This window comes from Hemicordylus capensis, chromosome 2 (assembly GCF_027244095.1).
Source record: "Hemicordylus capensis ecotype Gifberg chromosome 2, rHemCap1.1.pri, whole genome shotgun sequence".
NCBI classification, from domain to species: Eukaryota; Metazoa; Chordata; class Lepidosauria; order Squamata; family Cordylidae; genus Hemicordylus; species Hemicordylus capensis.
In genome coordinates this window covers 230,215,377-230,243,062 of record NC_069658.1, presented here as the reverse complement: position 1 = coordinate 230,243,062, position 27,686 = coordinate 230,215,377, and the positions used below count along the sequence as shown (strand labels likewise).

Genomic DNA, 27,686 nt, shown 5'->3' with positions numbered 1-27,686 from the left:
TTTTATTCTGAGGCTATCTCCCTTTTGGTCATGTGTGGATGGTCCGAAAACCCTGTGTGTAACCCGCCAATGACCCTGGGATTCCTGCCTTTCAGTGGCCATTTTGAAAATGACTTCTTTCCAATAGCCCTGCGCTCTCCAGGGGAAGAGACAGGCCTCATCTATTGGCAGCAGACGGAAGGTGCTGGCAAGGAGAAGCCTTCTGTGAGACACTCAGTAGCAGCTATGGAGAGAAAGAAATGCAGCTAATGCCTCAGGAGGGCTCCACCTGCACACTGGATCTGCCTGGGGGAGGCTGAGCGTATCTCCTCTTAGCTAAGAAGTGAGCTCAAACTTAAATTAACCCTTTGGGGGGGGTTAGCAGAATACAGCTCCTATGCGAAACTGTACAGACAATAATACAGAGACCAGAACTGGAATGTGACAACTGCTGTATTTTGTATTTCCAAGGTAGGATTTACAGAGCACACTTAGCTAGGAACGGGCCCTATTGAAATTACTTTTGAGTAGATGTACACAGGCTCCTGCTCCGAATTAGGAGCTCAGGACATATTTTCAGGAGGTGCAGCGAACTACAAAAGGGAGGGGGGAATCCATGAAAACTGCTCCTCCCCAGTTGCACATATGTAACATTACATATTACTGGATATTAGCCAGTACCTGGAGTACGTGAAACTACTCAGTGAACAGTGATGAGGAATGCAGGGGAGATGCTGTATGCTGCCAATCACACAGTTCTCTTTCTGAGAAAACTGAAACTGCTGTCTACACAGTCCTGAACTGATCTTTGGAACTCACTGCCACACTGTGTAGTTGACTCGTGGCCAAGAACAGTGTTGAGCTCTCCAGGGGAAGAGACAGGCCTCATCTATTGGCAGAAGACAGAAGGTGCTGGCAGGGAGAAGCCTTCTGTGAGACACTCTCAGTAGCAGCTTAGAGAGAAGGAGAGAAAGAAATGCAGCTAATGTCTACAAGCCAGGAAAGCTATTCCGGCACACTGGATCTGCTTTGGGGAGGCTGAAAGTATCTCCTCTTAGCTAAGAAGTGAGCTCAAACGTAAATTAACCCTTTTGGGGGGTTAGCAGAATACAGTTCCTATGGGAAACTCAACAGACTATAATAAAGAGGCTAGAACTAGAATGTCACAACTGCTGTTTCTTGTATTTCCAGTGTAGGATTCTCAGGGCACACTTGGCTAGGAACAGGCCTTACTGAAATTACCTTTGAGTAGTAGTAGCAGGCTCAGCGGGGAAATGACTTGACTAGCAAGCCAGAGGTTGCTGGTTCGAATCCCCGCTGGTATGTTTCCCAGCCGATGGGAAATACCTCTATCAGGCAGCAGCGATATAGGAAGATGCTGAAAGGCATCATCTCATACTGCACAGGAGATGGCAATGGTAAACCCCTCCTGTATTCTACCAAAGACAACCTCAGGGCTCTGTGGGTGCCAGGAGTCGACACCAACTCGACGATAGCACACTGTACCTTTAGAGGCACACAATCTCATGCTTCTAATTAGCATCTCTGGTCCAACATACCTCATTGGGGTGGGGTAGGGGTTGGTTTTTCAGAGATGAAGGTTCTTCTCTCTGCCCGCCCCCACAAATTCTACCATCACCTCATCCCACATTCCCCAGTTCTGGGGAGGCAAAAAGAGGAGGTGCGAAAACAGCCTGAAAACCTCCGTCTCCTCTGGCCTTGCTGCTTGGTTGCTCAGCAAAGGCTGTCCAGGTGTGTCTTGAACCTTCTTTGATTTCAAACTGCCCCTGCAGTGGTTTCCTGTTATGATCATGAAGCAGCCGGTACATGCTGTGAAATGTATATTCTGCAATGCTTCTGTTTCCAGGCACAGGTGGCAAGGCCGCCTGTGCAAACAGCTGTAGGGGGTGGCATCAGCTCACTCCGTGGGGCGCTCTGGTCTCCCATCCCCAGTCATTTTTCACTAGGCTCCCTTAGAATTGCTAAGCCAGTGCAAGGTTTCAGTAGGGAGCATTAGGAAGCTGCTGTATACTGAGTCAGATCCTTAGGCCACCAACTCAGTGTTGTCTACACTGACTGGCAGTGGCTCTCCAAGGTTTCAGGCAGGAATGTTTCCCAGCCCTGACTGGAGATGCTGCCAGGGTTGGATCTGGGCCCTTCTGCATGCAGAGCGGATGCTCCACCTCCAGCCATGGCCCCCAGTCCCTAACTGTCTATGTGGGTAGTGTGTAATCAGCCCCTACGGCAGGAGTAGGCAAGCTTGGCTCTCCAGCTGTTGTTGAACTACAACTCCCATCATCCCTGGCACTCGGGATGATGGGAGTTGTAGTTCAGCAACAGCTTGAAGAGCCAAGGCTGACTACCCTTGCCTTACAGCTGACCTACCAAGATCTGGGTTTAAGAGATGGGGCCTCTAGTCATTACTTAACCCTAGCACACATATCCATAGAAATTAATAGATGGAGGAGTGGGGATATGGAGTGGGGTAGACTCACTCCTTTCTGTGCTGGATAATGTGGCAGGGGGGAGGGGGAGGAAGGGGGGAGAAGATGCTGCATATCCATTGTTAGGCACTGGGACACATTTTGGGGCAAGCAAGGCCTGTACAAAAGGGACGGGCTGCACTTGAACCAAGATGGAAGCAGACTGCTGGCGCTTAAAATCAAAAAGGTTGCAGAGCAGCTTTTAAAATGACACCTGGGGAACAGGCGATGGGAGCTGGGCAATATCCCGTTTGGCAAAAGCCATCCTTTAAAGTGTGAGGCTGCAAAGAATTCAAATAAAACAGATGGGGACGGAGCAGAACTGCATAAAGAGCAGACGGGTGGCTGTGCCAGCTGGTCAAAGAGTCAAAGGAATAGCATACATCAGGGGAAAGATTCAGTGTATAGGTGCTTGTATGCCAATGCCAGAAGCCTCCGAGCCAAGATGGGTGAGCTGGAGTGCTTGGTTGCTAACACAGAAATAGACATAGTGGGCATAACAGAAACATGGTGGAACAGTGTGAACTGGTGGGACACTGTTATACCTGGGTATAAACTCTATAGGAAGGACAGGGAGGGGCGCCTTGGAGGAGGGGTAGCACTGTATGTTAAAGAAGGGATAGAATCTAACAAGCTAGAAAACCTAGGTGGACTGGAGTCCTCCACAGAAACCCTGTGGGTGACTATACAAGGCCAGAAAGGAATCATGCTACTGGGGACATGCTATCGCCCTCCGGATCAAAATGCCGACAGTGACTGGGAGTTGCAGGAGGAAATCAGGGAGGCATCAAGGAGAGGCAGGGCTGTAATTATGGGTGATTTCAACTACCCACACATAGACTGGGTAAATTCACATTCAAGTCAGGAAAAAGAGGTCAAATTTCTAGATACGCTAAATGACTGTGCCTTAGAACAATTGGTCATGGAACCGACCAGAGAGAAGGTACAGAAAAGGGCAACCAAGATGATCTAGGGCCTAGAGCACCTTTCTTACGAGGCAAGACTACAACACCTGGGGCTTTTTAGTTTAGAAAAAAGACGACTGCGGGGAGACATCATAGAGGTCTATAAAATCATGCATGGCATGGAGAAAGTGGAGAGAGAGAGATTCTTTTCCCTCTCACACAACACTAGAACCAGGGGTCACTCCATGAAATTGATTGCCAGGAGGTCTAGGACCAACAAACGGAAGTACTTTTTCACACAACGTGTGATCCACTTGTGGAACTCTCTGCCACAGGATGTGGTGACAGCCAACAACCTGGATGGCTTTAAGAAGGGTTTGGATGACTTCATGGAGGAGAGGTCTATCAATGGCCACTAGTCAGAGGGCTGTTTGCCACCTCCAGCCTCAAGGGTGTGCCTCTGAGTACCAGTTGCAGGGGAGCAATGGCAGGAGAGAGGGCACGCCCTCAACTCCTGCCTGTGGCTTCCAGCGGCATCTGGTGGGCCACTGTGCGAAACAGGATGCTGGACTAGATGGGCCTTAGGCCTGATCAAGCAGGGCTAGTCTTATGCTCTTATGTTCTTATCCCAGAAGCCTATTTACAATTCTGGGACTCACTTCTGCATCCAGAGTGCATTTCACTTGAATAATACCAGGTGGCCTACAAAGATTAATGACCATCCATGGGTTGAAGATGCTGCTGGTCTCCTCTCCTGGAGGTCTGGCAGTGGATCTGGTTTTGTGTGGGTTTGGCTGCTTCTCAAAGCAGAGGCAACACAAAACAAATTCACAGTACGTGGGAGAAGGTCCTAGGAGACCCCAAGGAGGATATTTTAATGCCAAACTGCCATCTTGTTTCATGATGGCGGACACTCAAATGATAGGCAACACCCCTTTGTAGCCCATGTGCTCACAAATATTCACAGCATGTGAGAGGAGGTCCGAGGGGGACCCAAGCAGGGCAATTTGCTTTTTGCCCATACCCAAGTTGTTTCAAGACAGTGGTCACTCAAAGTGTAGGCAATATTCCTGTGTAGCCCATGTTACAAAGAATACTAACCAAATTCACAGTATTCATCTATTGGCAGTTTTCTATACAATAGAAGACTAACCAAATTCACAGTAGATCTGTGGGTGTGGGGGTGGTAGGGAGCCAAATTAGGATAAGTGAAAGTAGGCACCCTTACTTTGTCTTGCTTAGAAGTCCATGTTTAGGATGTGTCCCTGGTAAATCGCTGTCTCGCTACCTCCCCCTGCTGTAGGGGCTGATGATTACACATTACCCACATACACAGTTAGGGACATGGGCGTGGGGCCATAGCTCAGTGGTGGAGCATGCAGAAGGTCCCTAAGGCATCCTGGAGATGCTCTGCTCAGTATTTTTAGGATGAAGTCCTGGTGTTCTTCACTACAGTACTAGAACGGTCACCCCAGTGAGATTCGCCTTAGGGATGTGCATAGAACCGGTTCGAAATGCTGGCGTTTGAGCTGGTTTGGAGACACCTCGGAGGAGAAGAAGTCCCTCGCAAAGTCTCCTCCTGAGCCAGAGTTCATTTAGGGGAAATCATCTACCTGATCCCACTCAGAAAAGGGTTATTCAATCCCCGCTAAGGAGCAAGGCTAACCCCCGCCCACTTCACCCCAATGCCTCCATCGTACCTCCTTCCCTTCCTACCTTGGCATGGGCAGCTCCAGGAGGGGGCAGGCACACCCCCCCAAAGTAGCTTGTCCCCACCTGCCCCTCCATTCTGTTTCAGAAGCTGAATACATGGGACACAGCTTGCCCACCCACAAATGGAACACAGAACACAGGAAGCTGCCATACTGAGTCAGACCCTTGGTCCATCCAGCTCAGCATTGTCTACCCAGACTGGCAGCGGCTTCTCCAAGCCTGCAGGCAGGAGTCCCTCTCAGCCCTAGTCTGGAGCAATTCCAGATGGGACTTTTAGCTCGGAATGGAGGGTGTGCATTCACACATCATCCAGCTTGAAGTCCCTGCGAGCTATCCGGGAACACTCCACACATGATTTGGGTTTTTCATTGCCCATAGATTTTATTTAATTATTTAGCATATTTCTATACCACCCAAATTCAAGTCTCTGGGTGGTTTACAACAGAAAGGTTAAAACATAACCTTAAAAGATTTATGTCTGTATGGGGTTAAAAAATTGACTTTCTGCATTGCATTTTTAGGACACATTTGAACTTGCAGTAAAGCCTCCCAGTAAACCTGCGGTAAAGCTGGTGTCTGGAAAAGCTCCAGAGGGGACAGGACTTGAACCTTCTGCATGCAAGCCTGCAGATGCTCTTCCCGGGCCGGCCGCACCCCCTAAGGGGACTCTCTTACAGTGCTCGCATGTAGTTGCCCATTCAAATGCAATCCAGGGCAGACACTGCTTAGCAATGCCTGCTTGCTTCCACAAGACTAGCTCTCCTCCCATAGACCCTTCTTGACCCCTTCTGTGCTCCCGCCTCAAGTGTGTGTGTGTGTGTGTGTGTGTGTGTGTGTGTGTGCTGTCAGTGCGTCCCAGGCAGAAGGGCGAGGTGGCAGAGAGAATTTGCTGTGAGATTTGGTATGCATCTGCCCAGCAACTGCCCACATGCATTTTTCTCATTGGTGGGTTATTTCCTTCTCAGCCAATCCCAGACCGGAGGCACCTCATGCTCGCCCCTGTCCTACCCTTCGCTCGACAGCAGCTGGAAGATCGCGCCCCAGAAACAACGGACTCCAGCCAGATGCCACTTCGGGATGCCCATCGCTTGCTCCTGGGGGCAGCTGCCCTCTTCTTGCTGCTGGGGGGCTGCTCGGGTGAGTCTCAGAGGTGGAGCGGGATTAAGAAATGCGTGCCTCCCCGCACTTCGAAAGTTCCCAGTTGTGGAAGAGACTCCGGATCCTGCAAACTCGCTTTCCACACGGGGTGGGGGTGCCTCGCTCTGACTCTTCTCTTGCTCCGCTTCCATTCTTGGCGGCTGCGCTTTGGGGTGGAGTTCCGGGCTAATCTCCCCCCACGTGTCCAGGGCTGAGCCAGGGCCCAATGGAAACTTCTTGTCCGAGGAATGGGGCTGGAGATGAGCTGCAGTAGAGCTAGAAAAGGTGGCTCTTGGCTCCCTTCCTAAAAACAGAGCCATGGGTGGAAATGTTTCCTCATGATTTGCTATATGAGCATCAGGCAGCTGTGCTAGGATTTGGGGCATGGAGATATCTTATGTACCAGGAGGAGAGCTGGTTTATGGGAGGGGAGCTGGTCTTGTGTTCGCAAGCATGAAATGTCTCCTTTGCTAAGCAGGATCTGCCCTGGTTTGCATTTGAATGGGAGACCCGTGTGAGCACTGTATGACAGCATGGAAATGACAGCAAGGCCCCCTACTTTTGCCCATCTCTCTCCCTTTTCAGGCTCCTCGTCACACTCTGTGAGGTTTCATTATGCGCTGTGTGATTCTGCTGAACAGCTACCCCAATTCATGGGTCTGGGGTACCTGGATGACCAGATCTTCATACACTATGATAAGAAGATAAGGCAGCCCAAGCCTGTAGTTTCATGGATGAAGAAGTTTGTGAAGGACGATCCTGAGTACTGGAACATGTACACTCAGCGTTGGTCTAATCTGGAGGAGATTCTGAGGCACTATGTGATGATGGTTCAGAGATATGGCAACCAGAATGAGAGTGAGTGGAGTTTGGAAGAGCCACTGATACCACCCCCACCGTCCTCCTCCCTCTCAAGGGCTGCTGAGTTTCTTGTAAGGGCCAGAGGGACTAGGACTTGACAGGCAGACATTCAGTAGATGCCTCTTTAACTAGCATATGAGGATGGAAGCAGCACCTGTTGATATGCTACCTGTACTTCAGCTGCATGACTGCCAGAAATCCAACGGGTGCTGTTCCAGTCTCCAAATGCTGGGGAAAACACCATCTAGTGAGTTCCTGCCTGTCATTCCGCTGTTACACACAAAGCTCTGGGCATGGTGGAAGCACAATCATTTTTATAGCTGAAACGTTACTTGCTTCCATCATACCTGTCATTCAGTGGTTAGATGTAAGAGCTTAGTGACAGGCAGAAATTTAGAAGGTGGTCTTTCCTCCAGCATTTGGAGATTGGAACTGCACCCACTGAATTTCTGGCTGACATGCAGCTCAAGTACAGATGGAATATCAACAGGTGCTGCTTCTTCATATGCTAGGTAAAGTTGTACGTATTGCATGTCTGCCTGTCATGCAACTGTTCTGGGCCCTCTGGTCCTTCCAAAGATCCCAGCAGCCATTCCACTGTCTGAGATACTACACAGCTGGCCTACAGGGTAAAAAACCCCAATCAGCAGGACTGAGGCCCAGCAGTTTTGAGAGAAAATGATGCAAATAAAAGAAAACCATCAAATAGAAATGTGTATAAAACAACAACAATATTGGAGGGTAGTAAGCATTTTAGAAGTTATTTGTACCAACACTCCCGATGTTGTACAAAAACCACAGATTTCTCACTGAACAACCTTTCTGTTCTCACTGTATCTGCGTGTGCTTTCTGTCTCTTGTTTTCCATAGCTACACACACACCCACACACCAGGGGCGTAACTAACATAGGGTAAGGGGAGACAGTTGTCTGGGGGCCCACTGCATTGGGCCCCCCCAGAGGCAAGTCTCATGACTGACTCCCCCAGCTGCGCATCCGCCCGGGCTTCCTTCAGTTGCATTCATCCTCCGAAACTGATGTGAGTGTTAAGACTTGGAGCTACCAGAACAGCATGTCTTTCTCTAGTACCATTAAATGACTCTGGGCCCACCTTGCTACGCCCCTGACACAGACCCTTTTTTCAAGTGTACTTTTTGTTGTGCTAATGCACAATGTCACTACATGGCATTTGTGGCTTCTGGGTTTACCTCACTCCTCATGCGTTCTAACTAGGCCTCAGGTGTGATGTCACATCACAGCCAACATGGCTGCTGCTTATTTGAGCGGGGAGTGGCCAAACAGGAACTTCAAGCTTTAATTTCAGCCGAGTATGAGCAGATTCTGGGGTGGGGTGGGGTGGGGTGGGGGACTACCAAGTGACTTGTAATCACTTTCTGGTGAGAATTGAACAATATATATTTTTTAAAGGAGACCCCCCATTATTTATTTATTAATCATAGTTCTATATCGCCGGATACCTTACATCTCTATTATTAGAGATGGACGTAAGTTCCCACATTGGTGTCCCCCTCGATAGTTTGGTAGATCAGGAAGATAACACATAGAGACTTAATTAGCCAAAGGTCAAGACTTTAAACATGGAGAAAAATGAACAGGAGAATAAATGCCTGTTTACTTGGAAGCAAGTCCTACCAGGTTCAATGGGCTTACTCGAAGGAATGTGAGCATAAGATGGCACCCGTCATGAAGAGGACAGATTCCATGAAAGGAAACTATTTCAGGAAGCAATTTATTATGAAGTAACAGTTTCCTCTGAGGAAAACCTTTCCTTTAATGACTTGGTTGCAATCTAATATATGCTTTTAGTGGGCTTTAGTTAGGGTAAATATGCATCTTTTCTCCTGTTCAGAGCATAATCGTGTTTTAATAGTAATGTTTTAAATTTTAATTGTTGAAATATTTAAATCGTTGTATTGGTTGTTTTTATTGTTTTGTTGTAAACCGCCGAGAGAACTTGCGTTTTGGGAGATGTAAAAATGTGTTAAATTATTAAAATATGTTTAATAATAATAATAATAATAATAATAATAATAATAAAATAACATTCCTTGTTTTTGAGGCTTGACATTTTCCTGTAATGGGGGTATCTCTTGGGGACTGGCAAGGCTTATTGGGGTTTCAAATCCCTTCGTTCCTTGGGCCCAAGTGTAGGTTCAGGGCACCATGCATTTTGCACACAATCAACACTTTGTTCCAGAGAGAATGCTGGTGCATCTCCAAGGGAAGGGTTTTCTAGTCGTGGGGATTGAGTGATATGGGGTATCCGGAAGTGTAGTTTAGGGGGCATCAGCATGTTGCTGGTTTAGGCTATTGATGAGGAACCAACTTCAGTCTCCTCTTCCTGTTTAGGTTTTCTCTCCTGGCAGGGAATAACGGCCTGTGAGCTGAGGGAGGACGGTCAGAAATTGGGGAATATCAGTTTTGTCTACAATGGGAGGGACTTTATCAGCTTCGACAAGGACACCCTCTCCTGGACTGTAACAGCCAATGCTCCAGAGGTCAAGAGGAAGTGGGACACTTTCACAGGCAGTACTCAGTATCACAAGGAATTCCTGGAAGGGGACTGCATTAACTGGCTAAAGAAATTCATAAAGTATGCCAAGGAATCTCTGCTGAGGAGAGGTGAGAACTGATATTTCTCCGCATTGTTGCCCCTTGTGCAATCTAGACTGAAAAGTTGATCTTCCTGTTGTGGAGAATGAACAAGGGAAGAGATTAGGATTATGGGCTAGTTGTTTGGGTATATCTGAAGATGTTCTGTGTTGAAAGATGCTTATGGGGGTTGCTGCAACCTGGAGGCTTTCATGTCTCTGATTCTGCAGGTGTGTGGTCCCCCATGTCATGACCGAGGGTAGGACTGGCTGACCATTTGGGTTCTTTCCTACTCTCAAAGCCTAGCATCTATTCTGACGGCTACAGGAGAAATGCTCTATGATATATTGAAATGCATCAATACATCAGACGTATATAAAATGTATGGAAATTGCCCAAGATTGCATTTTTGCAGAGCCCCCAGTGGTGAAAGTGCTGCGAATGATGGACTCCAATGGCCTGGAGACTCTCATCTGCCGGTCCTACGGCTTCTACCCCAGGGAGATCCGTGTGACCTGGAAAAAAGATGGAGAGTTCCTGGAGCAGGAGACCCACGGTGGGGAAGTTGTCCCCAACTCAGATGGGACCTACCACACCTGGACTAACATCAATATTGACCCCAAGGACAGGGCCCGCTACCAGTGCCATGTGGAACATGTTGGTTTTCCAGAGCCTCACCTCTTCGCCTGGAAGGAACCTGGTGAGCGACTGAGCAGGGGGAAGAAAGGACTGGCTTTTTTGCGACTTTGGGAGGGCAGATCCTGGGAGATGAGGAAGGGATTATTATCATTAGGGGTGCTCTTTGGATCAGTCTTCCAGGTAGTTGTCCAGTCCTCAGAACCAGGCGGCGGCGGGGGGTCTAAAATGCCCAGGGGGAGGGTCATTGGAGCAAGAGACCCACCATGGGGATGTTGTCCCTAACTCAGATGGTACCTACTGTACCTGGATCAATCAATCAATCTTGACCCTTCCTGGTGCATTATGGCGTGAAATCAAGGAAGGAAGGTGGTGATGTAAAATGCTGACATTGCAGCTTCTGAGTTCTTCAAAGGAGCCAGATCTTCATTAAAAGTAAGCCCCCACCCCTAATACTCTTGGATGCAATATCAATAGGGGAGCAACAGCAGGAGAGAGGTCATGCCTTCATCTCTTGCCTGTTGGCTTCCCAGAGACATCTGGTGGACCACTGTGGGAAACAGAATACTGAACTAGATAGGCCTTGGGCATGATCAAGCAGGGCTGTTCTTATGTTCTTAATAATACCAGTATAATGAGGAATTGTATCAAACTAGCCGACCCTGCACAGAGCATCTGTGCGGTACTTTGGGGCTGACTGTTTTCCCCCTCCCTCTCCTTCCTGCCCTGGTCTCTCCTCTCTTCCCCTGCCCTCCAGCCCCGCACTCTCTCTTGACCTCCCCCACTCCCGTTCCTCCCACACAGAGCCTCACTTGCTGGCCGGCGGCCAAAAAAGGCCCCCTCCGCCCACCCGCTTCTACCTTTTTTTAATCCCTCCCGTATGCCTCCCGCTGCTTTTCTCTCCCACCTCCCACCCACCGTAGCCACTTTTCTCTCCCCTCCACCCGCTGCCGCCGCTTTTCTCTTCCCGTGTCATGCCTCAGACTTTGGACTCAGAGGAGTCAGGGCAGGAATGGAAAGAGTCGCCTGCTGGTGAGGGCTCAGAGGCACAGCAGCAGGACTTGGCAGGGAGCCCAGACTCTGGAGCTGAAGATTTGCAACAGCTGCCAGACATGAATTCTGATGGGGAGGAGCCTGGGATTTCACCTGTCTTGAGAAGATGGCTCAAGAGGGAGGCTCAGTGGAAGTCACGCAGGCGCAGGAGATCACTAGAGAGGAAGCCGAAGTGCTGACTCAGGGGAGCCTGATTGGCTGCTGGTTCTCTTGAGCCCTATATATTTGGTACTCTTTCAATTGCTCAGAGCTAATTGCAATTGTCTCGCTGGCTGCAGATAGTGTGCTAACTGACTTCTTAAACTCTGTCCGAGTTCCAGTTTGCCTTGTTTATGTTTTCCTGCTTATTCTGTTAATTCCTTGCTTCTTTCGTCCTATGCTATTTTCATTCCTTGATCTGTGTTCTCTTTTCACTTATTACTCAGTTATTGTTAGAGAGGGGTACTTAGTTCAGTTCAGGGGGACTTAATTTATTTACTGTTTTCTTGTGAATCTTTTATTTTTCACTCGTGCAGTTCCACTGCCGCTTTCTGTTATCTCACCGGGGAGTGCTGAAGGGTGTTGTAAATCCTGTTGGGTTAGCCAAGCTAACAGATTTACGACATCCCGCCCGCCCGCCTGCCCACCGCTGCTCTTCTTTCCATGCCCGCCTGCCTGCCCGCCACTGCCGCCACCGCTTTTCTATCTCCCCCGCCCGCCGCCACCATCCCCCTTGCTGCTTTTCTCTCCCCCCTCCTCCGCCCGCCTCTGCTGCCACTTTCTTCCCCCTCTCCTACTCCCTCCTCACTCGGCTGGGCCTCTTGCAGCATGTCGCAAGAGTTCCGCCGCCAAATCCTGGACACACATGCCGGATAAGAGAATTAATTATATAGGTGGTTTATAAATAAGGGAGTTTTCATCACAGTCATTTGCTGAAAAAAACCCCAAAACAAAACAAAATAAAAAACACCCCTCTGATAGGACTTGCAATACCTTAGCCCCAATTATCAGGCCGATGCAATGCACAACCCTACTGGCTAGCCTCCTTGGGGAGGGAATTGCAGGATGTCGGGGCCACTGAAGAGCAGGCCCTGCTTATCACAACTGGGATTCTTTTTATGGCTCAGCCCAAGAGACCCCCTCACCTCTCACTCTAGCTCTACAGAGACTCTTGGGAGTTTTTTTCCGCTCCTGTCTGACTGGCTAACCTCGAGGGTCTTGCTAGTTTCAGACATCTAAAAGCAGTGGCATCTCACAGATGTTGATAAAAAGTGGTTCAGAATGCTTAATATTGACTAAATACATAAATAATATTCATAACAGAGGAGATTGTTTAGGGACTCCAACTATTTGGTTCTATTTTTTGGTTTCCCCCCATCACCCCCCACCATTGTTTGGAGACACTCTTCAATCATTTTATTCTTGTTTTCCATTTCAGCTTCAGTGGACCCCATTGTGGGGGGCATCCTGATGGCTGTGGCTGTTGTTGTCCTGCTGGTGGCTGGGGTCATTTTCTACATGAGTAAGGAAACTGTGGGTGAATTTGCCGAGGGAGGGGAGATGCTTGTCTGTGGTTGAATTTCTCACTGCTGCATAGCACAGACTTCCTGTTTGGGGCGGCGGGGTGGGGGGAGGGCAGCCAGTAATTACCCATAAAATCTCATAGTGCCTCTAAGCATCTGCCCCTGGACTCAGTGACTTGAAGATCATCTTCTCCACCCTAAATCAAAGTGGAGCTGTACACCAGTTGAGACTCAGTAATCCCCTGGTGATGAATTGACAACATACAGATGATTGACTCAGAACTCATGGCCATCTAGTCCAGCCCTCAGGTAAGGAGGGAAGTGTAAGGAGGGATTTAAGGATGTTCACGAACCAAACTCCACATACTGGTTCAGCATCGCGGGGAGGAGAGGGGTGAGTGCAAGCTTTAAAAAAAGAGAACAGGTCCTCACCTGCTCTCTGCTACCCCATGCAGATTTCTGCTGGAGTGACGCTCATCCCAAGAACCTGTATGTGGTGCCAGCATGCACATGGCATTTGTGCATGTGCGGGTGCCATTTGCATGGTCAACATGGTGTTGCTGACCATGCAAATGGGGCCGGTGCAATCACAAATGCCATGTGTGTGCTGGCGTGGTGTGCGGGTTCTTTGGATTAGTGCCAACCCAACAGGTAGTTGCATAGGGCCTGCTCTCTCTTTAAAAAAACACCAAAAAAACTCCCACTCACCACTCCCCTCCCTGTGATGCGGAACTGGTTTGGACTTTGTCTAAACTGGCTTGGCGCCGAACCAGTGCATGAATCTCGGTTCATGCACATTCCTATTCTCAGGCCTAACTTTTCCCCAGACTCCAAATGGACGTACTTTGACTAACATGAGTGTGGGGGGGGGGGATCCTAGAACATAAACTGAGTAGTACCCCACTGCCTTGCTGGTGGGAGTGGGGTGTAGTTGGCAGTTGGCACTGTCGAAAAGTCAGTCAAAATGAATGGAAGAAGGTGAGTAATGAATCCTTATAGGGATTCATTGAGGGAAAGTTATTATACACCAAAGAATCCAAACACTTGAAAAATAGTGACCACACATTTTGCTCCATAACTCCACTTCTACAAGGGCTAGAGCTTAGCTTTTTATATATATATAATGAAAGCTGGGAATCTGGGGGAATTAATAGAAGGGATCCGACTTGAATCAGGCGTGATGCAATTTGTACCCAAATCTAGCCAATGGATCATAGGGGTGATTTGTTTTGTCTCCAAATCACCTGAATCAGCTAGATTTGGGTACAAATCAATTTGTACCCAAATCCATTTGCACATCCCTATCTTACAGTGATTGCCACCACAAGACCAGTTCTCCTCCCATACTTTCCTGTCCCTTCAGAGTCACCTCTGCCCTCCCAATTCAAGCCTTCAGATGCTCTGTTAAGTGGTCCTTGGGTGATTTCCAGGTAGGGAGGAGGAAAGCCAATGGGGTCAAGTTGGAGCCAAGCAGGTAGTGGCTTAATGCTAGGAAAGACCTAAGAATTACTACTAGGAATTAATACTAGGAAAGGTTCTAAAAATTACGCAGAAAACCTGTGGGCCTTTCTCCACTGGTGTTGCTAGGAGGAGACTGGAGCAGTGTCTGCCTGGGAAGGGTTAAGGAGCCCTGTCTCACTGCTGCAGAGGGAGGGACGGGATATGTGTGTGTGTGACTTGCTAGGGTGACTTTCCACTCTGACGCTCTGATTTTGTGTTTGCAGAGAAGCAGCAGGGAGGCTACAAAGCAACCTCAACTGAGTGACCCTCCTTCTCCCTCTGAAGTGACCCTTCAGCACCAGAAATGTGGCTGAGGGGCGGTGGTGGTGCAGTGCTGCAGGGATGCAGTCCTGGTACATTTTCCCCTGCAGGGTCTCAGCAGGGACTCTGGGCTTTCTACAGGAAAATTATGGACTGCTCTTGCTATTCCATGCATTCCTGTGGCCATTGGGAAGGAACCAGTGCATTCCAGTGGGCATTCCCGGTCATTCATTCTAGTACATGCCCTGGAATTGACATGATCCTCAACGTCTTATAACAGAACCCCCCAAATTATTGCATTTATCTATGTAAGGGGTGTGGCCAATTGGATGGGCATGGCCATGGGGCATGACTGTCAGGGTGGGTGGGGCTATGGGGGCTGACATGGAGAGCACCTGTATTTCTGAATATGCGCCTGCATCACTGCTGATGGGCGTCTTTGTGAAGAGACATTAGATTGGCCCTGAAGGGGTAAAAGAGCAGCTTCCAGCAATCTTCACCCCTCCCCTCCCCTTGTGGCAGGTTTGGGGACAGAATGCCAGAGATAGCCAGTCTGCTCCTCCCCTATGTGGAATATATGTTTTCCTCTCTAGGGTAAACAGCAGCTTCAAAAGGAGTGTGTGGAGCAGGGTCAGTCCCAAGCAGGCATAAAAGACAAATCTTGCTGGCTCCAAAGCTGTGGAATGATCTCCCCGAAGAGATCTGACAGGATCTTTCTCTTTCCACTTTGAGGAGGACTTGGCCCCCTTTTAAATCCAGACTAGAGGTTGGGATGTAATTGTGAGTATGACGGATATTTATACTGTATACTGCTTTTCAACAAAAGGTCCCAAATTGGTGTACATAGTAGGGATGTGCAAAAAATTTCAGGCACAGATCGATCTGTGCCCGAAACGAGCAATTTTGGGTGATTTGGGGCCGAACCGAATCACCCCCGATGCCCCCCGATATTTTTCGGGGCCGAGCCGAATCACCCGAATTTCAGGGCCGAAAAATTCGGGTGATTCGGCTCATGACCAATTTTTTGGGAATTTTTGAAGTTTTTGTGACTTTGGGGCAGTTCGGGGGCATAGCATGGGATCTGGGCAAAAAGAGTGGGGTGGGGTGGTAGTGCCTAATGGGTGCAGGCTACCACCCCAATTTCAGGGGGATTGGACAAAGGGCTGATTTTTTGGGAATTTTTGAAGTTGTAGTGACTTTGGGGCAGTTTGGGGGCAGAAAGTGGATCTGCCCCAAAAGAGTGGGGTGGGCTGGTAGTGCCCAATGGGTGGAGGCTACCACCCCAATTTCAGGGGGGTTGGGCAGAGGGGTGATTTTTTGGGAATTTTTGAAGTTTTGGTGTCCTTGGGGCAGATTGGGGGCAGAAAGTGGATCTGCCCCAAAAGAGTGGGGTGGCTGGTAGATAGTGCCTAATGGGTCGAGGCTACCACCCATCCCCAATTTCAGAGTGATTGGGCAGAGGGCTGAATTTTGGTGAATTTCTGAGGTTTTTCTTCATAAGGTACAGTGTGCTAGATTGATCCATTCATCATATTCTCTTTCTACCTGACCTGTGGGATTGTGGACTCTGGCAGTGACTGCTTTGCAGGATTGGGGCCCAGGAGTGACTCAGCAATCCCTGCTTTCCACCTGACCAGGGAGGTCATCTCTGGCCCTATAAGGGATGCTGCCTCCAGCCTCAGTCTACAGGAAGCCCTGCAGCAGAGGGAGAGACCACCAGCTTCCCAGACAGTCACCAGGGTGAGAGACTGGTGTTGGCTGTCTGTTGTCTGCTGCTTTTGAGTGCCTGCCTGTGAGGGTGAGGGTGAGGGTGAGGGTGAGGGTGAGGGTGAGGGTGAGGGTGAGGGTGAGGGTGAGGGTGAGACCATCTGCCAGCCCCCTGCCTGACCTGTGAGATTGTGGCTTCTGGCAGTGACTGCTTTGCAGGATTGGGGCCCAGGAGTGACTAAGCAGTTCCTGCTTTCCACCTGACCAAGGAGGTCATTGCTGGCCCTATAAGGGATGCTGCCTGTGGTGGCAGGCTTGCCACCCGTGGGGTTGCCACCGATGGGGTGACAACAAAGGGTGTTGCCCCTTTGTGGAAGCCACTTTGGGGGACAGCGAGGGTGAGGGCCAGGTCTCTTGGTCCAGTTATTTGTATGTGTTGGGCATTTAATAATGGGGCTTCAGTTTTAATTTGTCCTGAGTGAGGATCTTTTATAATGTGTCTGGGCTTACATTGAAATGGGGGGATGGGGTGTGTCCACTGACTGTGGGGTGGCAATTCTGGTGGTGGTGCGGAACAGAAAAAGTAACATTACCAGGACAGTGGGCTGTTACAAGGGAAGGGGACATAGACATTTCATAGCTGTTTCCCCTTCTGACTGTCCTGCCAGCTCTTTGACCTTGGGGAGCAGTGCTGACCACCCTTGGAACCTTTCTTTGCTCCTCTGTAATGCCAGGTTGGTCCAGAACAAATCAGAAACCACCTATGATTTGATTCTGGATGAAGGTGCTGACCTGGTACGTATTACAGAGACCTTGTTGGGGGGAGGCTGGGGGCCCAGTGTGGTCCCAGCTTCTTCTTCCAGGGTACTCTGTTGAGGAACAGATGAGGGACCGTGGGCGGGGAGGTGGAGTGGCTGTGGTCTATAAGAATAATATCTCCCTTACCAGGATCCCTGTTAGAGTGTCAGACCATATCGAATGTGTGTACTTATGTTTGGGGACCAGGGATAGACTGGGGCTTCTGTTGGTGTACCAATCACCCCGCTGCTCAACGGAGTCCCTAACTGAGCTGACGGACTTGGTCTCAGGTTTGGTGTTGGAGTCCCCTAGGCTTGTGGTGCTGGGGGATTTCAATGTTCATTTTGGGACCAATTGGTCCGGGTGGCTCAGGAGTTCCATGACGACTATGGGCCTATCTCAAGTGGTCTCGGGACCGATGCACATTGCAGGTCACACGCTTGATTTGATCTTTCACTGTGATCAGGGTGGTGTTCCGTGGGTGGGGACTCCTGTGATTTCCCCATTGTCATGGACGGACCACCATCTGGTTAAGGTTGGACTCATAGTCACAACCCACCTTCGCAGGGGTGAGGGGCCTATTAGGATGATCTGCCCGAGAAGGTTATTGGATCCAATAGGATTTCAAGAAGCCTTGGAGGGATTTAGTGTTGGCTCTGCCGGTGATCCTGTTGATGCCCTGGTGGAGAATCAGAACAGCAAACTCACCAGGGCAGTGGACATGATTGCTCCTAAGCATCCTCTCCTGACCTGCTTCAAAATTGGCCCCTTGGTATACAGAAGAACTACGGGGGCTGAAGCGGCGAGGTAGACGACTGGAACGCAAGTGGAGAAAGACTCGGCTCGAATCTGACAGATTGCAACATAGAGCTCATTTGAAGACCTATGCTCAGACGATACGGACAGCAAAGAAGCAATTCTATTCTGCCCGTATTGCATCCGCAAGTTCACATCCGGCAGAGTTGTTCAGGGTTGTGAGAGGGCTAGTATGCGCCCCTCCTCCCTTGAATCAGAATCTGGAACCATCAATTACCCGCTGTGATGTGTTTTAATGAATTCTTTGTGGGGGAAATCTCTTGTATTTGGGCCAACTTAGACTCTGTCTCCACAATTACTTCAGTGTCTGATGTGGAGGTGTCCAGCGACTCCTCTTGTGTGGTTAGGTTGGAGCAGTTCCAGTTTGTGACTCCTGAGGATGTGGACAAGCTGATTGGAATGGTGTGGCCTACCACCTGTTCTCTTGACCCTTGCCCGACATGGCTTATATTATCTGTCAAGGGGGTTGTTGTAGGCAGCCTGGTAGAGATTATAAATGCGTCTCTGAGGGAAGGTAGGATGCCTCCTTGTCTTAAGGAGGCAATTATTAGACCGCTTCTGAAGAAGCCTCCCCGGATCCCTCAGAGATGAGTAACTACAGGCCTGTCTCCAGCCTTCCATGGCTGGGCAAGGTAATTGAGAGGGTGGTAGCCTCCCAGCTCCAGACAGTCTTGGAGGAAACTGATTATCTTGACCCATTTCAAACTGGCTTCCGGGCTGGCTATGGGGTGGAGACTGCGTTGGTCTGCCTGATGGATGATCTCCACCTGGGAATTGACAGAGGCAGTGTGACTCTGTTGGTCCTTCTGGACCTCTCGGTGGCTTTCGATACTATCGACCATAGTATCCTTCTGGAGCGTCTGAGGGGGTTGGGAGTTGGAGGCATTGCTCTGCAGTGGTTCCGCTCCTACCTCTCAGGAAGGTTCCAGATGGTGTCCCTTGGAGTGTTGTTCTTCAAAATTTGAACTTTTGTATGGTGTCCCTCAGGGCTCCGTATTGTCTCCGATGTTGTTTAACATCTACATGAAACCGCTGGGAGAGATCATCAGGAGATTTGATGCTGGGTGTTATCAGTATGCTGATGACACCCAAATCTATTCCTCCATGTCAGCATCATCAGGAGAGGGCATAACCTCCCTAAATGCCTGCCTGGAGTCGGTAATGGGCTGGATGAGGGATAACAAACTGAGACTGAATCCAAATAAGACAGAGGTACTCATTGTGTGGAGTCGAAACTCGAGAGACTATTTTGATCTGCCTGTTCTGGATGGGGTCACACTTCCCTGGAAGGAACAGGTACACAGTCTTGGGGTGCTTCTGGCTCCAAGTCTCTCCCTGGTGTCCCAGGTTGAGGCGATGGCCAGAGGTGCCTTCTATCAGCTTCAGCTGATATGCCAGCTGCGTTCGTTTCTTGAGGTGAATGACCTCAAAACAGTGGTACATCTGCTGGTAACCTCCAGACTAGATTACTGTAATGTGCTCTATGTGGGGCTGCCCTTGTATGTAGTCTGGAAACTACAGTTGGTTCAGAATGCGGCAGCCAGGCTGGTCTCTGGGAGACCATATTACTCCCGTATTGAAGGAGTTACACTGGCTGCCGATATGTTTCCGGGCAAAATACAAGGTGTTAGTTATAACCTATAAAGCCCTAAACAGCTTGGGCCCTGGGTATTTAAGGGAATGTCTTCTTCGTTATGAACCCCAACGCCCATTGAGATCATCAGGAGAGGTCCGTCTGCATTTGCCACCAGCTCGTCTGGTGGCTACTCAGGGACGGGCCTTCTCCATTGCTGCCCCGAGGCTTTGGAATGGGCTCCCTAGTAAAATAAGAGCCTCCCCACCTTTGACAATTTTTAATAAGTCTTTAGACACACCTGTTCACCCAGGCTTTAAACTGATACTGTTTTGATTGTTTTTAATGTTATTTTAGAATATTGTTTTTAAAATTTTAATTTGTCATATTTTAAAATTTTCTTGTTTTTGTTTTTAACTAATGTTTTAATGTTTCTATTTTGATGTAAACCACCCAGAGACATATGTTTTGGGTGGTATAGAAATATGTAAAATAAATAAATACAAGTGACAAAAGTCAATGGAGCAGTGACTCCTGCAGAGGGGACAGGCACCCAGACTAAATGGACAGAGGAGAGTTCTTGGAGAGTGTCAACAGGATAAAAGCAATCGAGCTGACATAGTATACTTGGGTGTCCACAGGGGCGTAGCAAGGTTAGAGTGGGCCCAGAGACAAGATTTTAAAATGGGGCCCCCCCTCACTGAAGCTCAGCTCATGAAGTAAATAAATCTTAAGTGAGGCTGAATAGTTGTAACAAAAAGCATAGTGTCTATATCTATATCTATAAACACCTATGTGCCACAATAGAACATCCTCCTAAATTATTTTTAAAATGGTTATGTAAATTGTGGATGATGCAAGTCATTTAATGGTACTAGAGAAAGACATGCTGTTCTGGTAGCTCCAGGTCTTAACACCCACATCAGTTTTGGAAGATAAATACAACTGAAGGAAGCCTGGGGGGGTGCACAGCTGGGGGAGTCAGTCGTGTGACTTGCCTCTGGGGGCCCCCCAAGGCAGTGGGCCCCCAGACACCCCCCCCTGGGTGTCCAAAAAGCCTTTGACAAAGTTCCCCACCAAAAGGCTCTTGAGTAAACTTAGCAGTCATGGGATAAGGGGACAGGTTCATGTGTGGATTGGGAACTGTGGAAGGACAGGAAACAGAGGGTGGGAATAAAAAGACAGTTCTCTAAATGGAGGGAAGTAAGAAGTGGGGTCCCCCAAGGATCTGTCCTGGGACCAGTTCTCTTTAATTTGTTCATAATTGATCTAGAATTTGGGGTAAGCAGCAAAGTGGCGAAATTTGCAGATGACACTAAACTATCAAGGGTAATGAAATTCAAAATGGATTGTGAGGAGCTTCAAAAGGATCTGTCCAGACTGGGGGAGTGGACGACAAAATGTCATATGTGGTTCAAAGTAAGCAAGTGTAAAGTGATGCATATTGGGGCAAAAGACTCTTACTTCACATATACGCTGATGGGAACTGTGCTGTCAGTGACTGACCTGGAGAGAGATCCTGGGGCCGTGGTGGACATCTTGTTCAAAGTGTCACCGCAGTGCGCTGCAGCTGTGAAAAAGGCAAATTCCATGCTAGGGATCATTAGGAGTATACAAATCTATGGTGCAGCCACATTTGCAGTATTGCATACAGTTCTGGTCACCGTAACTCAAGAAGGACATTGTAGAACTGTAGGTGTAGGTGCATTGTAGGTGCAGAAGATGGCAACCAGGATGATCCGTGGCCTGGAACACCTTCTTTGTGAGGCAAGGCTACAGCATCTGGGGCCCTTTAGTCTGTAAAAGAGGCATCTATGGGGAGACAGGATCATAGAAAAGCAGAATAAAATGTAAGTAAATGAATGAAATCCGAAAGGCACTGATCTCCTCATTTCTCTCTTTACAAGTGACAAAGAAGTCAATGGAGCAATTACTCCTGCAGAGAGGGGACAGTCACCCAGGCTAAATGGGCAGAGGAATGCATTTAAGTGGTGGCTCTCTTAAAGTATTTTTATACTTTTGTCGCCGTTATACCATCTTATTGCTGTTGAGAAGGAAACTTCTCAAAAATGAGGGAACCAGTAAAAAGGAAGCTGAAAGGGAAAGTCAGGAGGGTCAAATCACTCCAGAAAACATGGAACTTCTTCCAAACCACAATATTAGAAGCTCAGTTGGAATGTATACCAAGAAGGAGGACAGCAACATGGCTAACAAGTAGAGAGTCAGGGAAGCTGTAAAAGGGAAGAAGTCTTCCTTCAGAAAATAGAGGTCCTGCCCAAATGAAGAGAACAGAAAGGAAGATAAACTCTGGCAAAAGAAATGCAAGGAGACAATAAGGGATGCAAGAAGAGAGTTTGAGGAGCATATAGCTACAAGTGTCAAGGGGAATGACAAAAACTTCTTTAAATATATCAGAAGCAGAAAACTTGTCAGGGAGGCAATTGGGCCCTTAGATGAAAAGGGCATGAAAGGGATTATTAAGGAGGATCAGGAGATTGCAGAGAACCTGAATGAGTTCTTTGCATCTGTCTTCACAGCAGAGAATACTGACCATAGACCTTCTTTGGAAGTGAGTTTCCCAGGCTTGGAGGCTGAAGAACTGGGCCAATTTGTGGTGATGAGGAAAGATGTTCTAAACTGTCTAGAGAAACTGAAAAACAAATCTCCAGGGCCAGATGGTATCCACTCAAGAGTTCTGAAGAAACACAAATGTGAAATTGCTGATCTCCCAGCAAAAATATGTAACTGTACAAGAGGACTGGAAAGTAGCTAATGTAACTCCAATTTCCAAGAAGGAATCCGGGGGGATCTGGGAAATTACAGGCCAGTTTCCTACTCTTCTATGCTGGGTGAACTGATGGAAAGCATACTGAAAGACAAAATTGTTAAACACATAGATGAACAGGCCTTGTTGAAGGAGAACCAGCATGGCTTTTGTAAGGGTAAGCAGGGGCGTAGCAAGGTTGGAGTGGGCCCAGAGACAAGATTTTAAAATGCCCCCCTCCACTGAATAGTGGTAAACAAAAAATACAGTTCTGTGTGTGTGTGTGTGTGTGTAAATAGAACATCATCCTAAATTCTGGACGATAGAGAAAGACATGCTGTTCTGGTAGCTCCAGGTCTTAACACTCACATCAATTTTGGAGGATGAATACAACTGAAGGAAGCCCGGGCGGATATGTGGCTGGGGGAGTCAGTCATGTGACTTGCCTCTGGGCACGCCCCCCCAAGGCAGTGGGCCCCCAGACATCTGTCTCCCCTTGCCCTATTATAGTTACGCCCCTGAGGGTAAGTCTTGCCTCACTCACCTTTTTTAGTCCTTGGAGAGTGTCAACAAGCATGTGGATAAAAGCGATCCGGATGACATACTTGGACTTCCAAAAAGCCTTTGACAAAGTTCCCCACCAAAGGCTCTTGAGTAAACCTAGCAGTCATAGGCAAAGAGGATAGGTTCATGTGTGTCTTGGTAACTGGTTGAAGGACAGAAAATGGAGGGTGGGAATAAAAGGACAGTTCTCTAAATGGAGGCAAGTAAGAACTGGGGTCCTCCCAAGTATCTGTACTCAGACCAGTGCTCTTTAACTTGTTCATAGCTGATCTAGATGTTGAGGTGAAGTGGCCAATTTTGCAGATGACACCAAATTATTTAGGGTAATGAAATCCAATACAGATTGTGAGGAGCTCCAAAAGGATCTTTCCAGACTGGGAGAGTGGGCAACAAAATGGCCAATGCAGTTCAACGTAAGAAAGTATAAAGTGATGCATATTGGGGCCAAAAACCCCAACTTCACAAAGAAGCTGATGGGATCTGTGCTGTCAGTGACTGACCAGGAGAGAGATCTTGGGGTCATGGTGGACAGCTTGTTGAAAATGTCAACTCAGTATGTGGCAGCTGTGAAAAAGGCAAATTCCATGCTATAGATCATAAGGAAGGGGGTTGGAAATAAAATTGCTAATATTATAATGCCTTATACAAATTTATGGTGTGGTCACTTTTGGAGTACTGTGCTCAGTTCTGGTCACCATATCTCAAGAAGGGCATTGTAGGACTGGGAAAAGTGCAGAAGAGGGCAACCAAGATGATAAGGAGCCTGGGGCATTTTACTTGTGAAGCAAGGCTACAGCATCTGGGGCTCTTTAGCTTGGAAAAGAGGCGACTACAGGAGACATGATTGAGGTGTATAAAATGATGTATGGAGTAGAGAGAGTGGACAGAGAGAAATTGTTCTCCCTCTCTCACAAGACTAGAAGCAGGGGTCATCCCATGAGACTGAAGTTCAGGAAATCTAGGACTGAGAAAAGGAAGTACTTTTTCACACAGCACATAATTAGCTGTGTGAAATCACATAATAATCACACAGCACACCGGTTCGTCTGGTGGCAAAGAGGCGGGCTTTCTCTGTAGCTGCTCCTGGGCTGTGGAATGCACTCCCAGCAGAAATCCACAATCTGTGTGGGGGTTTTTAAAATGCTTTTATTAGTATTGTAAGTAGAAACAGAAAGGTTACATCTCTGAGAGTCCAACAAAACTATACAAGTTTACGTACCAGATCTTTGTTAGAGGTGGTTGATTTTTACCCACAATAGGTAAAACAGCAGAGCACTAAGGAATGAGCACACACTCCAGTTACAGAGTAGGTAGCAGAGGATGGATTAGATATTGCAGCTATTTAGAGAAAACACATGGAGATCCTTGTAAAACTAAACACTAAATATTTATTGGTTAAATACACTTAGATAGGAAAGACCTATATCTCATCTAAAGGACAACATAATACATAGGTAAGGCGAGAGAGAGAGAGAGATGTTTCCATCTGCTCTCTAGGAGGAAAGGAAGCATTGTGACTCAGCACAGGAAGTGCTGCAGACTGCAGAGTCAGTTCAGGGGTCATAGACTAGGGACAAATAGGGAGACCCTTACTCACTGTCTCTAGGAACATAGGAAGCTGCCATATACTGAGTCAGACCATTGGTCTATCTAGCTCAGTATTGTCTTCACAGACTGGCAGCGGCTTCTCCAAGGTTGCAGGCAGGAATCTCTCTCAGCCCTATCTTGGAGAAGCCAGGGAGGGAACTTGAAACCTTCTTGCTCTTCCCAGAGGGGAATATCTTGCAGTGCTCACACACCGTCTCCCATTCAAATGCAACCAGGGCAGACCCTGCTTAGCTAAGGGGACAAGTCATGCTTGCTAAGAGCAGCTCTCCTCCCTACTCCCAATGCCCCTAGTGGTCATTAGGATAATTGGTGCAAAAGGTCGATGCACTGGAAGTTCATCTCCAACACCCTTTCTCATCACCTGTCACACCTGGTCACGACTCCCATCTTCTCATGAAGCATCTGGAATCTGTCTCTGGATAATGGCTTGGTTAATCCATCTGCCAGCACCTCTTCTGTGGGGCAGTACCTCAGCTGGAGCACCCCTTTTTCTTGCCAGTCCCGAACATAGTGGTACCTTATGGGAATATGCTTAGTTCGAAATTTCATTTTCTCCATTTGGGAGATCTGGATACAGCTTTGGTTGTCCTCAAACATCACTGTGGGCTTTGGTTCCTCGATGCCAAAGTCCGATAGTAGTTGGTGTATCCATACTGCTTCCCTGCATGCTTCACTTGCTGAAACGTACTCCGCTTCTGTGGATGATTGCGCAACAAGTGACAGCTTGCGGCTACTCCAAGTTATGGCTCCACCTCCATACAGGAACAAGTGTCCACTTATGGACTTGCGGTCTGTTCTTCTGTCTTCGCCCCAGTCTGCATCCACATATCCCACGAGTTTGGGATTGCTGTTTGCTGGAATCTCCAATACATAATGCGCAGTACCTTTCAGGTACCTTCCCAGTCTTTTGACCGCTATCCAGTCCTTGTTCGTTGGCACACTCACTTTTCTGCTCAGGGTTCCCAATGTTGAGGCAATGTCTAGCCTTGTCACTGCGGCTATGTACAAAAGTTTTCCAATTGCCTTTCTATATTGATTGTTGGCTAGTAAAGGCTGGCTGTCCTCATCTTGCTTCCAGAAATCAGCATTCATTGGTGTGCTGACTTCATTGGCATCTGTCAGTCCCAGGCATTCTAGAAGACCTTTTATCTTCTGTTTTTGGTTGAGAAGGAAGGTCCCATTCTCTTCTCTTTCTATTTGGATGCCAAGGTAATGGGAGATGCTTCCACATCTACTCTGAAGTGGGTTTTCTTTTGAGGTCAGTGGGAGGAGATCTTCTCTTGTAGCTCAGTATTATGCATGTTTATTTAGAAGTAAAGTCCCTGTGTTCAACGGGGCTTACTCTGTATAACAGTGTTTATTGACAAGGCAGAAATTAAAACCTTTCTTTGTTCCACCTGGTATGTAATTTCCACCATAACACATAGAAGGAAGGTGTCAAACGAACATCAGGAGGGAGAGAATTCCAGGCTGTGGGGGTCACTATGGAGAAGAGAGTGCCACTGAACCCACTTACAAATGGGCAGGGAGGAGGTCCCACCCTGGCAGGTCACTCACCCAACTGCAGGAACTGTGCTGGCAGGAGAGCTGGTCTTGTGGTAGCAAGTATGAATGGTCCCCTTTGCTAAGCAGGGTCCACACTGGTTGGCATTTAAATGGAGACTAAATGTGAGCACTGTCAGATATTCCACTCAGGGGATAGGGCCGCTCTGGGAACAGCACCGAGGTTCCAAATTCCCTCCCTGGCAGCATCTCCAAGATAGGGCTGAGAGAGGTTCCTGCCTGCAACCTTGGCCAGTCTGTGTAGACAATACTGAGCTAGATGGACCACTGTTCTGGCTCAGAATATGGCAGCTTCCTATGTGGGGGCGAGCAGCCGGACAATGAAAGCTTGTGTCTCCTGGGTTTGGTGCTCATAATATGGCTGATGAAGGGAAAGAGGATGCTGGGTCATCTGGGTCTTGGCAACTCAGATCTGGAGATTCAGAAAAGTGCAACGCTAGCCAGAAAAGGAGGAACTTGGCTGAGTTACAAACCTAAACCACAATCACCACTTGTCATCATTTTTGAAACCACAGTGGAAGGAACGTGAATGACTTCCCCAATACGTCTGTCTAAGACAGCAGCATCCTGCCTAGGGCTTCTGTTGACTAGGAGGCTGTCCTGTGTCCTTCCAGGCAAGACACAACTTGGAAAGCTCACATGAGCACTGCGATCTTCCCCTTAGGGAATGGGGCCCTTGGAGGAAGAACATCTGTAGGCTTGCATGCAGGAGGTTCCAAGTTCCCTCCCTGGCAGCATCTCCAAGACAGGGCCGAGGACCAAGAAAGATTCCTGCCTGCAACCTTGGAGAAGCCGCTGCCAGCCTGTGTAGACAATACTGAGCTTGATAAACCAATGGGCGGACTCAGTATAAGAAGCGGAGCGAGACTGCCAGCGGCCCGTGTGCGGCCGTGGCCGTCCCTGCTAACCCCACCCCACCCCCTGCATCTGACGTCAGATGTGGGGCTAGCCATGCCCCCGCATCTGATGTCAGACGTGGGGGACATAGTCTGGCTCCTGAACGGAGCCTTGAGGCTCCGTTCAGGAGTTGCAGTTTAACTACCGAAGGGGCCGTGCAGTTTAACTACGGAAGGGGCCCGGGCCTCACAGAGGCCATTTGAGCATGCGTGGTGGTCATTTTGTTTTCAGCAGCCATTTTTTAAATACAAATTTTATTTTTAAAAATGGCCACCGCACATGCTCAAATGGTCCCTGTGAGGCCCTAGAGGCCAACGGGGGAAGGGGAACCTTTACAGACCCCCCCCCCATGGCCTTTAGGAAGCCCCTTGAAGGGGCTACAGGTTTAAAAAAATTATTATTTTTTAAATATAATATAAGTCACTGTACACATATTCAGTTTGGCACTATGTACAGAGAATCAGGGCTTGTGAATACTAACCTGAAGCTTATGAGTGAGGATTGTATTCATTTGCTCTTACTTTGCTTCTTGTGATAAGTGAGTTTTATTTTTATTTTTTTTATTTTTTTACATTTATATCCTGCTTTTCCTCCAAGGAGCCCAGAGCAGTGTACTACATACTTAAGTTTCTCCTCACAACAACCCTGTGAAGTAGGTTAGGCTGAGAGAGAAGTGACTGGCCCAGAGTCACCCAGCTAGTCTCATGGCTGAAGGGGGATTTGAACTCAGGTCTCCCCGGTCCGAGTCCAGCAC

At 48.3% G+C, this 27,686-nt stretch overlaps 2 protein-coding genes across 2 annotated transcripts; both read left to right on the top strand.

Moving 5' to 3' along the window:
* The first annotated feature begins 1,029 nt into the window (after positions 1 to 1,029).
* Positions 1,030 to 7,176, top strand: LOC128342326 (H-2 class I histocompatibility antigen, Q8 alpha chain-like). The gene is made up of 3 exons (XM_053289540.1): positions 1,030 to 1,044; positions 6,046 to 6,217; positions 6,803 to 7,176. The coding sequence occupies exons 2-3, from the start codon at positions 6,070 to 6,072 to the stop codon at positions 7,174 to 7,176; spliced, it is 522 nt and encodes a 173-aa protein (XP_053145515.1). The 5' UTR covers positions 1,030 to 1,044; positions 6,046 to 6,069.
* Positions 7,177 to 8,576: 1,400 nt separating this feature from the next.
* On the top strand, positions 8,577 to 14,646 carry LOC128343821 (class I histocompatibility antigen, F10 alpha chain-like). Its single transcript, XM_053293257.1, has 5 exons — positions 8,577 to 8,582; positions 9,465 to 9,720; positions 10,106 to 10,390; positions 12,797 to 12,880; positions 14,606 to 14,646. The coding sequence occupies exons 1-5, from the start codon at positions 8,577 to 8,579 to the stop codon at positions 14,644 to 14,646; spliced, it is 672 nt and encodes a 223-aa protein (XP_053149232.1).
* Positions 14,647 to 27,686: the final 13,040 nt, after the last annotated feature.